The sequence below is a fragment of the Neophocaena asiaeorientalis genome, unplaced genomic scaffold (genome assembly GCF_003031525.2).
Source record: "Neophocaena asiaeorientalis asiaeorientalis breed wild unplaced genomic scaffold, Neophocaena_asiaeorientalis_V1.1 scaffold254, whole genome shotgun sequence".
NCBI classification, from domain to species: Eukaryota; Metazoa; Chordata; class Mammalia; order Artiodactyla; family Phocoenidae; genus Neophocaena; species Neophocaena asiaeorientalis.
The window spans coordinates 2716916-2729619 of record NW_020174705.1 but is presented as its reverse complement, the minus strand read 5'-3'; the positions used below and the strand labels follow the sequence as shown (position 1 = coordinate 2729619).

Sequence of the window (12704 nt, the reverse complement as noted above, 5' to 3'; positions counted from 1 at the left end):
TTACTCCAAGCTGGGGAAATAGGTCATGTAGGCTACCTATGACAGTAAGGAACACAAGATTTATACACCAGGAAGTGTGCAACAGCATTATTTATAGTACAGAAACACTTGAAATCGTCCAGAGTCAAGGAATGGGTAAATTATACTGCACCCATGAATGGATAAAATATTATGCAGCCATTAAAATCACATGTCTAAGACCTTTATTGACATGGGAAGAAGGAGGTGGAAAATCGGAACACAAAGTTATTTGGAAAAATTGCAGCCAACCTTTCTAAAACTTGTGTATTACCGTGGTTATCTTGGAGCAGCAAATTTACAGGTTGTTTTAATTTTCTTCTTTATGATTTTTATGTTCCATAATTAGGTATTACCTGTCAAATAACAAAAGTGATTTTTTTTAATGAGAAAGTTTTAAAAACCTCTTCTCAAGCAAGAATGTCCAAATTAGAAGTTAAGGCAATATTCATTCATCCATTTTTTTCTTTCAGCTAGATTTGAGTATTGCCTTTGATCTAAGAGCAGTGCCAGACACTGGGGTACAGGGTGGATAGCATGTGAATTTGGGTATGGAGGATCTCATAATATGTGGAAAACCCTTGTGGAGGGGAAGAATAAACCAAAGAAAAAATAGAGTTTGAGAACCAGGAGAATCAGGAGGCCTCATGGAGGAGGAGGTGGCACTTGACTTGGCTCTTGAATGTATGGGAAGGGGTTGCTAACCAGAGAAGAAAGCAGGGAGAATTGGTTCCCACAGAAGGAATAGCAAATGTTGATTTGTATTCTTGGTATCAAAACTTGCCCGGCTGACACCGCCCCCTAAGATCGGACAACCGATCAGGATGCTCACAGAGGGTTTCCCCCATTCTGCGCTGCTTCACCTCTGATGCTCTGAGCCACAAGTCCACCTGGGCCTCTGAGTCTCACCTGAAATATCACTATCCACTTTAGTCCTCATATTTTACTCGGTTGTTCTTTTATCTGAGTCTCAAAACTAACCTTGTGAGTGTTTTTGTGACCCAATCTTTATGACTGACCATGACAGAAAACACATAAGATGAAATAGACCAGTGATTCTCCATCCTGACTGCACAGTAGAATCATGAGATTTAAAAAATCTCAGTGTTGGGGCCCCACCTCCAGAGATTCTTATCTATTTGGTCAGGGTTGAGACCTGGACATCAGTGGATCATAGCTTGCAGGTGATTCTAATATTCAAAAATATGTGGAGCATGTATCTTTCTAAACATACCACTTAAAAAGGAAAAACTGGATGTGGGTGTAAAATAATTCAAAACTTAGTCATTAAAAAGATGTCTCGTTACTGGGTAGATGCAACAAGGTTACAGGTGAATTAGATCCACAAATAGTGACTGTCTTCTAGCACAATATAAATATGTTTGTTTTCAGACTGTCTTTGACAAAACAGCTCAGCTGATACTCAACTGATAAAAAATAAATTTGCTTTGGATGAGACTCAGTTTTGATTCTCTCCTCAGACAGAAAACGTTTTTCTGCCAACCACTTTTCCAAGAGCCCTTTTCAAGTCCCTGTTCCTCAGGCATAGACGAAAGGGTTCAGCATGGGGGTCACCACCGTGTACATCACAGTAGCTGTGGTGTCCTTCTCAGATGGGTGGGAGGATAAAGGGTTAAAATAAACAGCAATGATGGTGCCATAGAAGAAGGAAACGACAGCCAGGTGGGAGCAACAGGTGGAGAAGGCTTTCCATCTTCCCTTTGTGGACTGGACTCTCAGGACAGCACAGGTGATATGGATATATGATACCAGGATGCAAACAAATGGGGTGCTCATGATCAGGGCACCCTCAGTCAGAATCATCACCTCATTGAGGTGTGTGTCAGAGCAGGAGAGTTTCAGGAGGGGGGTCACATCACAGAAGAAGGGGGGGATGCCATTGTCTGCACAGAATGAGAGTTGGGCCATCAGCAGGGTATGCAACAGGACATTCAAGTTGGCAATGACCCATGACCCAGTGACCAGCAGGGCACAGAGTTGGTGGGTCATGTTTGCTGAGTAGTGTAAGGGGTGGCATACAGCAACAAAGCTGTCATAGGCCATCACGGCCAGGAAGAAATTGTTCATGTCCACGAACATGAAAACAAAATACATCTGCATGAGACACCCAGAGAAGGAGATGGTCTGCTTCCTGAGTATGTGGTTGGCCAGCATCTTGGGGGACAGAGGTGGAGGAGAAGCAGACATCCACGAAGGACAGGCTGCAGAGGAAGAAGGACATGGGGATGTGCAGGTGGGAATCCAGGCTGATGGCCAGGAGGATGAGCAGGTTTCCCAGGACCGTGGCCAGGTACATGCTCAGCAGGAAGAGGAGCTGCTACTGCTGGAGCTGCCTGGAGAGCCCCAGGAGGAGGAACTCAGAGACACTCGACTGGTTTGTCTCTCTCATGGGGCTGGGAGCCTGGGTCCAGAGGCAGACAAAGCAGGAAAAATTCAAAAGCCTGGAAAATGATGGTCAAGATGGGGCAATTAAGAAGATTGCAAGGAGAAAGGCCATGTGACAGAGGTGAGGCATTAGCACTTTGCTTCCTGTGTGTTTTGTGCCTCCTTTATTAGCAAAATGAGGGCAGTTTCCTTATGCATGTGCAGTACCTCCAGAAGGACACTGAGAGAATGTGACAGTGGTTTTGTCCATAAATCCTTTATATGTCTAAACTTTCTACCATAACCATGTATTTTTTTAAGTAAGTATCAAAAACACTATAGATAAAGGAATATTAATAGAGACTTTAATATTTATGAGTACTGGAGAACACATGTGTAAATGGTTACCATAGAGACTGACGTACTAAGCATATACCCTAATACAGGGTACTGATGCCATTGATATCATCAGTGGTGTTGCCTTTGAGAATATTTTTTACTTCCCTTATCTCTAATCTGTAGCTGTTACACATTCCTAACATGTCTGCTCTGAGGATGATGTCAGTGATCAAACAAAAACTGCTCCCAGGGGCTTCCCTGGTGGCGCAGTGGTTGAGAGTCCGCCTGCCAATGCAGGGAACGCAGGTTCGTGCCTTGGTCCGGGAGGATCCCGTACGCCGTGGAGCGGCTGCGCCCGTTGGCCATGGCTGCTGGGCCTGCGCGTCCGGAGCCTGTTGCTCCGCAGCAGGAGAGGCCACAGCGGTGAGAGGCCCACATACCGCAAAAAAAAAAAAAAAAAAAACTGCTCCCAGGTGGGTAATGATAGAATTGCTACTGCTGATTCCTGCGCTCACATTTTCAGAGCACTTTACAGAGCTCTGAGCCAGCCCTCCTTGGCTATGTCCACTGAGCTCCTTAAGACTAACTTGTAAAATTAAAATGGAAGTGACCCAGAAGTATGGGCAGAAACCTGCCAATTTGTTTTCCCCACACTTCAGGGCCTCATAAACAGATAACACACACTGGTCATGCCTGGGCAATTTCGAGAAACTGCTGATGATCTCAGAACTGTTTCTATAGTGCCACTTAAACGCAAGATGTAGTTGCTTCCATGTCTTGGCTATTGTAAACAGTGCTACAATGAACACTGGGGTGCATGTATCCTTTCGGACCGTACAATACTCCAATATAAAATTAAAAGTTAAAAAAAAAAGGAATATGTAGCGGGGAGTGCCCCCTTAAGGATTTACCCCTTAACAAGGGTTTATTGATGAGTCTCACTGATCCGTCTCTTACTCAAGAAGAATGGCAGTCTTTCACGGTCCCCAGAATTCCCAGGTTTGTTTCACTTTTCTAGACCTGGCCAGAGATTATTTGTCTGAGGGAGAGGGACTTGTCTTTGGGTTTTTCAGGCTAAGTCTGCATGAACAAGGGGCTGGGGTGCACAGACTCAGCCCTCGGTGCTGGAAGGATGCTTGGGGTATCGTAGGGCCAGCTCTTTACAGGAGCCTCAATGGGCACTAAGGCTATATTCCCTGAGAGCCTCATTAGAGAAAGCAGAGAGTAATTGTCCCTTCTCCTCTGTGGGCTTTTTTTGGATCCAGCATTGATAATAAAGATCTGTCTTCAGAGTTACATAATTGCTGCTTCAGGACTTGGCAACATTGGAAATGATGCAATCTTGGGGGTAATCATTAGCCACAACCCTTCTGCTAGAGAGGACGCACAATTCTATATTTTATCCCCCACCCAATCTTGTTGGGAAATACACATGAAGCTGGATAGGGGTTAAATTTTGGATTCACACAGATCTGTGCTGAATTCCAGACCCACATTATCAGTGGTATGACCTTGAGAAAGCTATCAATCTTCACAGAATTACAAAACTTCACCATCTGTAGAGAGGAGAAATAATAATCACCTTGTAGAGTTGTGCAAATTAAATATGTAATTTATGTTAAATACCTCATGACCCCTATCCTCATCAATGCACTGGGCTAGGACCATGTCCACTAGGTGGAGGTTAAAGGTGAGGGACTGTCCTGGTGGTCCAGTGGGTAAGACTCTGCGCTCCCAATGTAGAGGGCCTGGGTTCCATCCCTGGTTGGGGAACTAGATCCTGCATGCATGCCACAACTAAAAGTTCACATGCCATAACTAAAACATCCCGCATGCTGCAAGGAAGATCCCGTGTGCTGCAACTAAGACCCGACACAGCCTAAATGAATAAATATTTTCTTTAAAAAGGTATTAAGTGATATTTATATCCTTTGCTCTCTGCTCAATCATCTGTATTCTGCATAAATATAATTTGGAAATAGTGTCACATGTTTATCTTCATATGTCAATAGTTTTTTTTTTTTTTTCGGTACGTGGGCCTCTCACTGTTGTGGCCTCTCCCGTTGCAGAGCACAGGCTCTGGATGCGCAGGCTCAGCGGCCATGGCTACCGGGCCCAGCCGCTCCGCGGCACGTGGGATTCTCCCGCACCGGGGCACGAACCCGTGTTCCCTGCATCGGCAGGCGGACTCTCAACCACTGCGCCACCAGGGAAGCCCTCAATAGTCATTTTTATAAAGGACCAGTTGACAAGTCTTTTATTCTATATTTTAATTTGGGGGTAAATGAGGTAGAAATAGGAACCATTGCTGAGTTCAGTTATAAGCTGGTAGAACATGGGTGCCAATGAGGAACCGAGAATTCCTGAGTCCATTATGTATCACTCTAGTTGTTCTGAAGGCAAGATCTGGCTTTAAGGTGCCCATAAAGGTCTTGATCTTATGCATTGCAAAGTTTACTTTCCTGAGTTGATAATATTGAAGAGATACTCATAAAAACCACACACCTGGGTCAGAAGTGGCAATTGAATTCCTAAAAAATATCTCCTCTGGAAACCAGAGTGTTCCTCTAGCTAATTCTTCCACTTTGGGTTATTTATAAACAATATATTCCCCATGCTGACTATAGCATCTTAATAAATATCTTTAACCTCCTCCCAGTAACTCAAAATAAGAATCTCAGGGCTGTAATGAGACTTCATGTCTCCATCAGACATGTGTTATGAGATCAAGTTCTCTCCATTCCATCTCCAAAAATAGGCCAACCGCTCCCCACACAAAATCATCAAAGATCTGGGGAGGAAGGGGAGAATAGTGACTGGATTAGTAAAGCAATTGTTTGCAAGTGATAGAAAACCAACTCATATCAGCTTAAGGAGAAATAGAATCTACTGGTTGATGTAATTGCAAAGTCCAAAATTCTTCATGCAAAGCCTGTGTGTTTCAGGTAGGGCTAGATTCAGGGACCCAAGTAATGACACCCGGACCAGTATTTCTCTATCTCTCTACTCTGTTTGCTTCTGTTCGACTTCATTCTACAGACTAACTCTCCATGTGGCAAGAAGGCAGCCACCAGTGTCTCTGAACTCACATCCTCTCAGACTAGCAATCACAGGGCACATAGAACTTCTCTCTACCGCTGCTTATTGGCACTGTTGTAAGGCAAGACTGTGATCATCCCTTTTTGGATCATATACCCAAATCGGAACCAACAATCCTGATGGGAAAGTGGGGTATTCTGGTTATCCTGGGTCATAACCCCAGTCCATTCCGTGTGGGAATTCAGTGATGGACATTTATCACAAAGACTAAGTGGAGGATGGGAGGAGTTTCCCAAACAGATCCCAAAAAATGGAAATGGGAAGGAATGCCCTGGAACTAAAAAATTCGAGTTATCGGACTTCCCTGGTGGTGCAGTGGTTAAGAATCTGCCTGCCAATGCAGGGGACTTGGGTTCGAGCCCTGGTCCAGGAAAATCCCACATGCGGCGGATCCACTAAGCTCATGCACCACAACTACTGAGCCTGTGCTCTACAGCCCGCAAACCACAACTACTGAAGCCCGCGAGCCTACAGCCTGTGCTCTGCAACAAGAGAAGCCACCGCAATGAGCAGCCCGCGCACCGCAACGAAGAGTAGCCCCCGCTCACCTCAACTAGAGAAAGCCTGCGCGCAGCAATGAAGACCCGATGCAGCCAAAAATAAATTAATTAATTAATTTTTAAAAAATCGAGTTACCATGATCCACCAGAGTCAATCCATCAACTGACCTGAGTTGAGCAAAGGATTGGAGAAGGAACACTTAAGACACAAGAATAAATCAGTAAGCTATTTTAAAAGTTAAGGTGAACTAAACAAAAACAAAAACTGTAATTAATGACAACCCAGTATCATTGAGCACACCTAGCACCCAGATCTTGGTTTCCAAATGCCATTCCCTACTAAAAGGAAATTGGATTCCTTAGAGAAAGGGCTGATTCCAGATCTGGGCAGAAAAAAACCAAAGTGAGTCTAGGACATTATGTGTGTGCCAGAAAATAAGGAAATGCTCAAAGTCCAATGTGAACATGCAGATGACTTTCATATGTATCACCATATCCATCCATATATGGTGTTTAAAGTACTATTCTTTCAACTTTTCTTCAGGCTTGAAATTTTTCAAATTAAAGATTTGTGAATAAACAGATTTTTAAAAAGGAACAAAGATGCTAGCTTGAAAGGGCTCTCCCACTGGCTAAATTTGGAATAATTTAAGCATCAAAGAGAATAATAGGGAATTCCTTGGTGGTCCAGTGATTAGAACTCTGTGCTTTCACTGCCAAGGGTGCAGGTTCAATCCCTGGTTGGGGAAATAAGATCCCACAAGCTGCGTGGCATGGCCAAAAACAAAACAAAACAAATCAAAAAATAATAATAATAATTGTAAGTAATTATAAAATATTAAATATATTACAATCTGTGAATCAATATTAATACTATCTTTAAAAGAGAGAATTTTAAAGGTAATTTGCCATAACTGAAGGTGAAAAATTAACAATTAAGGGAATGAATTTAGCATTTACTCTGTCTTTTTAAAATGATCTGAAGTTCATCATGTGTTCATGGAGAAAATCTCTTCTTTACAGAATAATGCCAGTTAAGAAATATAGAAAAATTATACAACTAGGAAATACTAATTGCAGGCAGGAAAATATACCAATATAAGAACTGCTTTTATAAAGTCACTACCACCAACCATCTTTACCAGCAACACAGCATTTACAAAGTTATCAAATAACATCACTAATACCTCCAGTTCCACGCAACACCACAGGATTTATTGAAGCCCTCTCTCTTTCCAGCTCCACCAGTGAGAAATACGGCTCACATTAATCTCAATATATTAACTTATTTGTGCAGTCCACTGTACGTAGCCTATTTCCTGACCCCACCAGGCTGCCTTCTGGGTTGGCCATCTCAGGATGAGTTTCCAGTTGGCCCTGATGCCTGGCCCTGTGCCAAGCCAGCCCTCCTGTCGATCCCACATGTGAACTGTTTGCACCAATATTTATGCCCTCAATTCTCTAGACAAGTGGCTCACAACCAGAAACAAATTTACCTCCCAGAGGACTTTGGACGGTGTATGGAGACATTTTTGTTTGTCACAACTATGGGGAGGCTACTGACATCTAGCAGATAGAGGCCAAGGATGCTGCTAAACACCCTGCAGTGCACAGACAGCCCCCCACCAAAGAGAACCATCTGAATCAAGATTTCAAAAGTACTAAGGTTGAGACTATAATACACCTCATTGATAATTTGTATATTATTACATGGGAAATAATAAACTGGTTAAAATAAAATATATTATTTAAATTAATTTCATTTAAAAAATTTAATGGGGCTACTAGAAATTTTAAAATTACAAATGTGACATTTGCTGCCTCTAGGATCCCCTCAGGAGGCACATTCTATCTGGTTGTCCTTTTGTATTCTTTTTTCTGTTATTGTTGTTTTCTTGGTTGTCCTTCTTTTTATTGATATAGTATTATAGATATCATCTTTCTAAGTCTTGCTAAACTTAAAACCTTTCATTCAAAGACACCTACTGGGCATGTATTTAAGGGGGATCCTGGCTTTGTCACCCTTCCCTGCCGCCTACGGTGCAAAGGAAAAAAGGCACACGCCCAACGTAGAGCTCAAACCCACGACCCTTAGATTAAGAGTCTCATCTCATGCTCTACCAACTGAGCTACCCGGATACACCAGGGCAATGCGTATTTTTAGAGAGGAGTAGGTACATACTACTTGGCATGACCTTGAGGATGAAGCGGGAACACCATTGACACCTCCTGTGGGAGGAGAAGCTCACAGCAGCCCAGTGGGATTTACCCAGGTCTCCTGGTCAGCGGGTGGAGCCGGGACTCCGCGGGCCTGGAGTCGACGAAACCCACCGGGCCGGGCTGCTCCTTCCAGCTGGGACCGTTCGTCTTCCCGTCTTCCCGCCCAAAGGCGCCCCAACATACCAGAGACCACTCGCCTAATAGAGTCATCCATTCACTCAAGTGTTTATTGAGCGCCTAATGTATACCAGGCACTAAGGGTACAGCAGTTAACAAATTGGATTTTTAACAAAGAGGAAGAAAGGGGGCCGGATTCCGGATCAGATGAAGTCGCTGCTTTTCATTTTTGTTTCCTTCCTCACCAGGCTCGACGCCTGCAGTTTAACGGAGCAGACAAATATGAACCGCGGTAGGTGTCTTTTTAGGGGCGATTCTCTCTCCCTTCTACGGATACTTGCCCTGCCCTCTTTAGATATTAAGGAAGGAACGAAGGACGGAACGAAGAAACGAAGGAAGGAAAGAAGGAAGGAAGGAAAAGAAAAGTAAAGTAAAGAAAAGAAGCATGATGCTTCCGAGGACACAGGGCCCTTTCTCACCGCGGAGGGACTATAAAAAGTCACAAAAGTAGCTGTACTGAAATAACAGAAATCCAGGCAGAAAATCACCCACAGTCCTAACCTAGATAAAGTCAACGTTATCTTTGGCCCACGTTACTTCCAACTCTTCCATAAGCGCCCATTCAATTCTTACATTCACATATCAAAGGTGCAACGTCTGCTCTCCACATATTCTGTTTACCTTTTGACCGGCATATTTTTGCATTTTGCTAGTCTCTCTTTTTTTTTTCCTCCCCTTCCCTTCTCGGCCCTTCCACACCCGATTCTTTCTTGGGCAGTCATGCAGGGACAACTGCAGTTTGGGAGTTACCGTTTGTTTTACAAGAACTGGCTCATATACGGTTTTCATAGCGGGATCTTCCAAGTCAACCGGGATAGACTGAACGTTCTTTTTTGAGGTTGAACACTATTAATGAAGCAAAATGTATTCCATGGTCATTCCCCTCTGCCTTTTATTTATTGTTTACCAAACTGCTGCAATAAAACTTCCTACATCGGTAGTTTTGTCTGTTACAGAAGTGGAATTAGAGGATCAAAGAGGTGTGTATACCAGACTGCTTTCCAAAACACAGGGTGAAACCACACATTTTTTCCATTAAGGTGTATGGGTACACAGTCTTTCTCCTTCCCTTCTTTTCGAAGTAAACATCTGTAAATTTAACTCACATTCCCTTATGGTCAGTGGCGTATCTTCGAATTTTATAAAGACCCATTTGCCTCTGTGTCTGTAACCCAAAACTCGCCCCTCCACCTAAAGATAGAGCGCTTCCTCATACTACTCCAGGTGGGACTCGAACCCACAGGCCCTGGCTGAGGAAGCCAGTGCCTTACCCATTAGGCCACTGGGGTGGCTGCTAAAAGTTTTCCTGAGAATATGAGAAGAAGGAATAATTCGTCAGCACTGGCTAGAAAATGCTCCAGGAATTGGCTTGAGTACTCAAAATTTGGCTGAATCCCTGCAACGTCCCAACCTCTATCCAAGTCTCTAGGAGCGCAGTCGTGAACAAAACAGAAACTGCCGATCCTGGCGGAGCTCCTGTGCAGACCGCGCACTCGCCGCCCGCCGCGCTCTCCTGCCTTTTTGTGGCTCCTCCAGCGCTGGCACCGCCAAATCTGGCTTGTCGGGTTCCTCCAGAAGGAGTCCCAAGCTCCGGAACGCCCTGGATTCTCCTCCGGATGACAGATTCAGCGAGCAGTGAGGGACCCTGGCTGGATCAGTGGTGTGTTGGGCCGGACCACCGACTGCAGTGTGTGTGATAAATGTTCGGTCCTCCCGGGCCCCGGCTGGACAGAAGACCCGGGAGAGCTCAGGGCTGGAGGAAGATGGTGCGGGACCAACACCGTGCGCAAGGGGAGGAGACCCCTCCACACCCTCCGAGGCTCACCCGCAGGCGGAAGTCAGAGCCTCTTCCGCAGCCTCCTGCGCAGGGGGCTGTCACTGAGGGCTTGGCCTACGTACAGGAGACTGGGGGCGCGCAGAATGTTCTACACCGGACGTCGCTCTTCCAGGCCCAGAGCCAGAACAAACCCCTCCCCATGGAGTTATACAAAGCCGAAGTCCCGGGTATCTGGACACACCCCTGCAATTTTCCTCGCAACCCACCCTTCTTTATTCACTAAGGCTTGTAATTTATCCAAATGTAAAAGCCCTCCTCCCAGGAGAGCTCCCGGTACCTCAGAGACTCCTCTCGCCACCTCCCCACCCCAAATGTATCTTTTATCATTGGAGCAACAAGATTGTCTAACGCACAGTCCATTTTTGAATTTCCTCCAATAACATCCTTTATGGCTTAAAAAAAAAAAAAAAATCCAGGACAGAATCAGAGAACACACTTTGATTCAGTCTTCTAATCTCCTTTGTCCGGCTGGTCCTGGCAGTCTGGCACAGGCCCGGATGAAGCGGCGGGAGGGCTGCTGGAACCGCCACCCCCAAGACTGCACAGGAACCAATTTGGAGGAACGCGGCCTTCACTGAGAGGAGCTAGGACGCTGTAGACGCGGCCCCCTTGCTCCGGGGGTGTGCTTCGTCTTCTGGGTGCGCGAGGTCTCGGCGCAGGCTCTCTTAAATCGATTGTACTCTAGCAGAAGGCGGGAGGAGGAGCAGACCCCAGGCAACACGCTTTCCAGAAGCAGTTGGCAGCCCGTTGGGACGGGACGGGTGTGTTTCTGTACATACTCATCTTTGAGGGTGACAGATTCAAGGAGGAATCTGCCTTGGTCTAGAAGCGGTCGTGTTTGCCGGTATTGGCAAGAGTCCTTGGTTCGACCGCAGCTTTGGGACTCCAGCATCCCTCTGGTTTTCCACATCCATTTAAACTGGGCCCGGAATTTCTTTACTTTCCCCAAAACAAGCTCTTCACTGCTTTGAAGTTTGTTTGTTTTTAATATCCAACATTTTCAGTTGTTTTTAGCGAGAGGATTGGTCCCCAAAACCCCGCACATTCATGTTACTGGAAACCTCAGCTCTCTGCCGGAGTATTTTTCTTTGTAATTTCCTTCAAGCTGTTAATAATTTTTTAACCAATAAATTAAAGTTTTAAAAAATGTTTTTATTTTATTTATTTTTGGTCGCGTTGGGTCTTCGTTGCTGCGCGCGGGCTTACTCTAGTTGCCTCGGGCAGGGGCTACTCTTCTTTGCGGGCTTCTCATTGCGGTGGCTTCTCTTGTTGCGGAGCACGGGCTCTAGGCGCGCGGGCTTCAGTAGTTGTGGCACACAGCTTAGTTGCTCCCCGGCATGTGGGATCTTCCCGGACCAGGGATCGAACCCGTGTGCACTGAATTGGCAGGCGGATTCTTAACCACTGCGCTACCAGGGAAGCCCAATCCCGCCCCCCCCCCGCCCCCCCCCCACCCAGGAAATCTAATTCAAGAGTCAGCCTTGGAGTTCTGCGGTAGACTCTGGAAGAAAGAGGAGATTTGGCCTGAGGGGTGACCCCGGCCCACGGTTGCTCCAAAAGTGGGGAACCATCGCCCTTTACGGAAAGCAGCTCTCTGGGATTGGAATTCCTTAAGGGTCAAAGTCAAACACCACCGGGACCCCCAGCCGCCAAAAAAGGGGACTATCACAGCCTGACGTCCAGAGCGGGGCACAGGATACCTGTCCTGATGGCGTGGACCCCAGGACTACCCCACTCGGGCTCCAGGAACCCTTTCCCGATCTGGGACAGCGGGACCAGGGCAGACCGGGGAGCGCCCAGGTGAGGGGTAACAAGGAAATAGAGAGAAGAGGAGGAGGAAGAAAAGAGAATAAAGAAAGGGGAGGAAGGCCTGGGGCGCCGTCTCTAAGTGCCTCATCCATCCTCCCAGCTGGGTAGTCACGGCGGATACGTTACTGGACACTTAGCAGGGATGTTTGAGTCTCACTGGAGTAATTGCTGGACTTGAACCCTGAAAGCTATGTGACTTTGGGAGACTGTTGCCTCTCACGGATTTTCTCCCCTACCGGCCTTAACCTAATCGAAGCCCCAGGCGCAGCGCCCTGAACCGGGATGTCCGCACCACTGGACCCCCGCCAAGACTCCTACTA

At 45.9% G+C, this 12704-nt stretch overlaps 1 protein-coding gene across 1 annotated transcript; it reads right to left on the bottom strand.

Moving 5' to 3' along the window:
- Positions 1-1557: 1557 nt before the first annotated feature.
- OR1F1 (olfactory receptor family 1 subfamily F member 1) lies at positions 1558-2428 on the bottom strand. The gene is given in 2 exon segments (XM_024759551.1): positions 1558-2199; positions 2201-2428. Coding segments are annotated over 2 exon segments (870 nt in total).
- Between the last annotated feature and the right edge of the window lie 10276 nt (positions 2429-12704).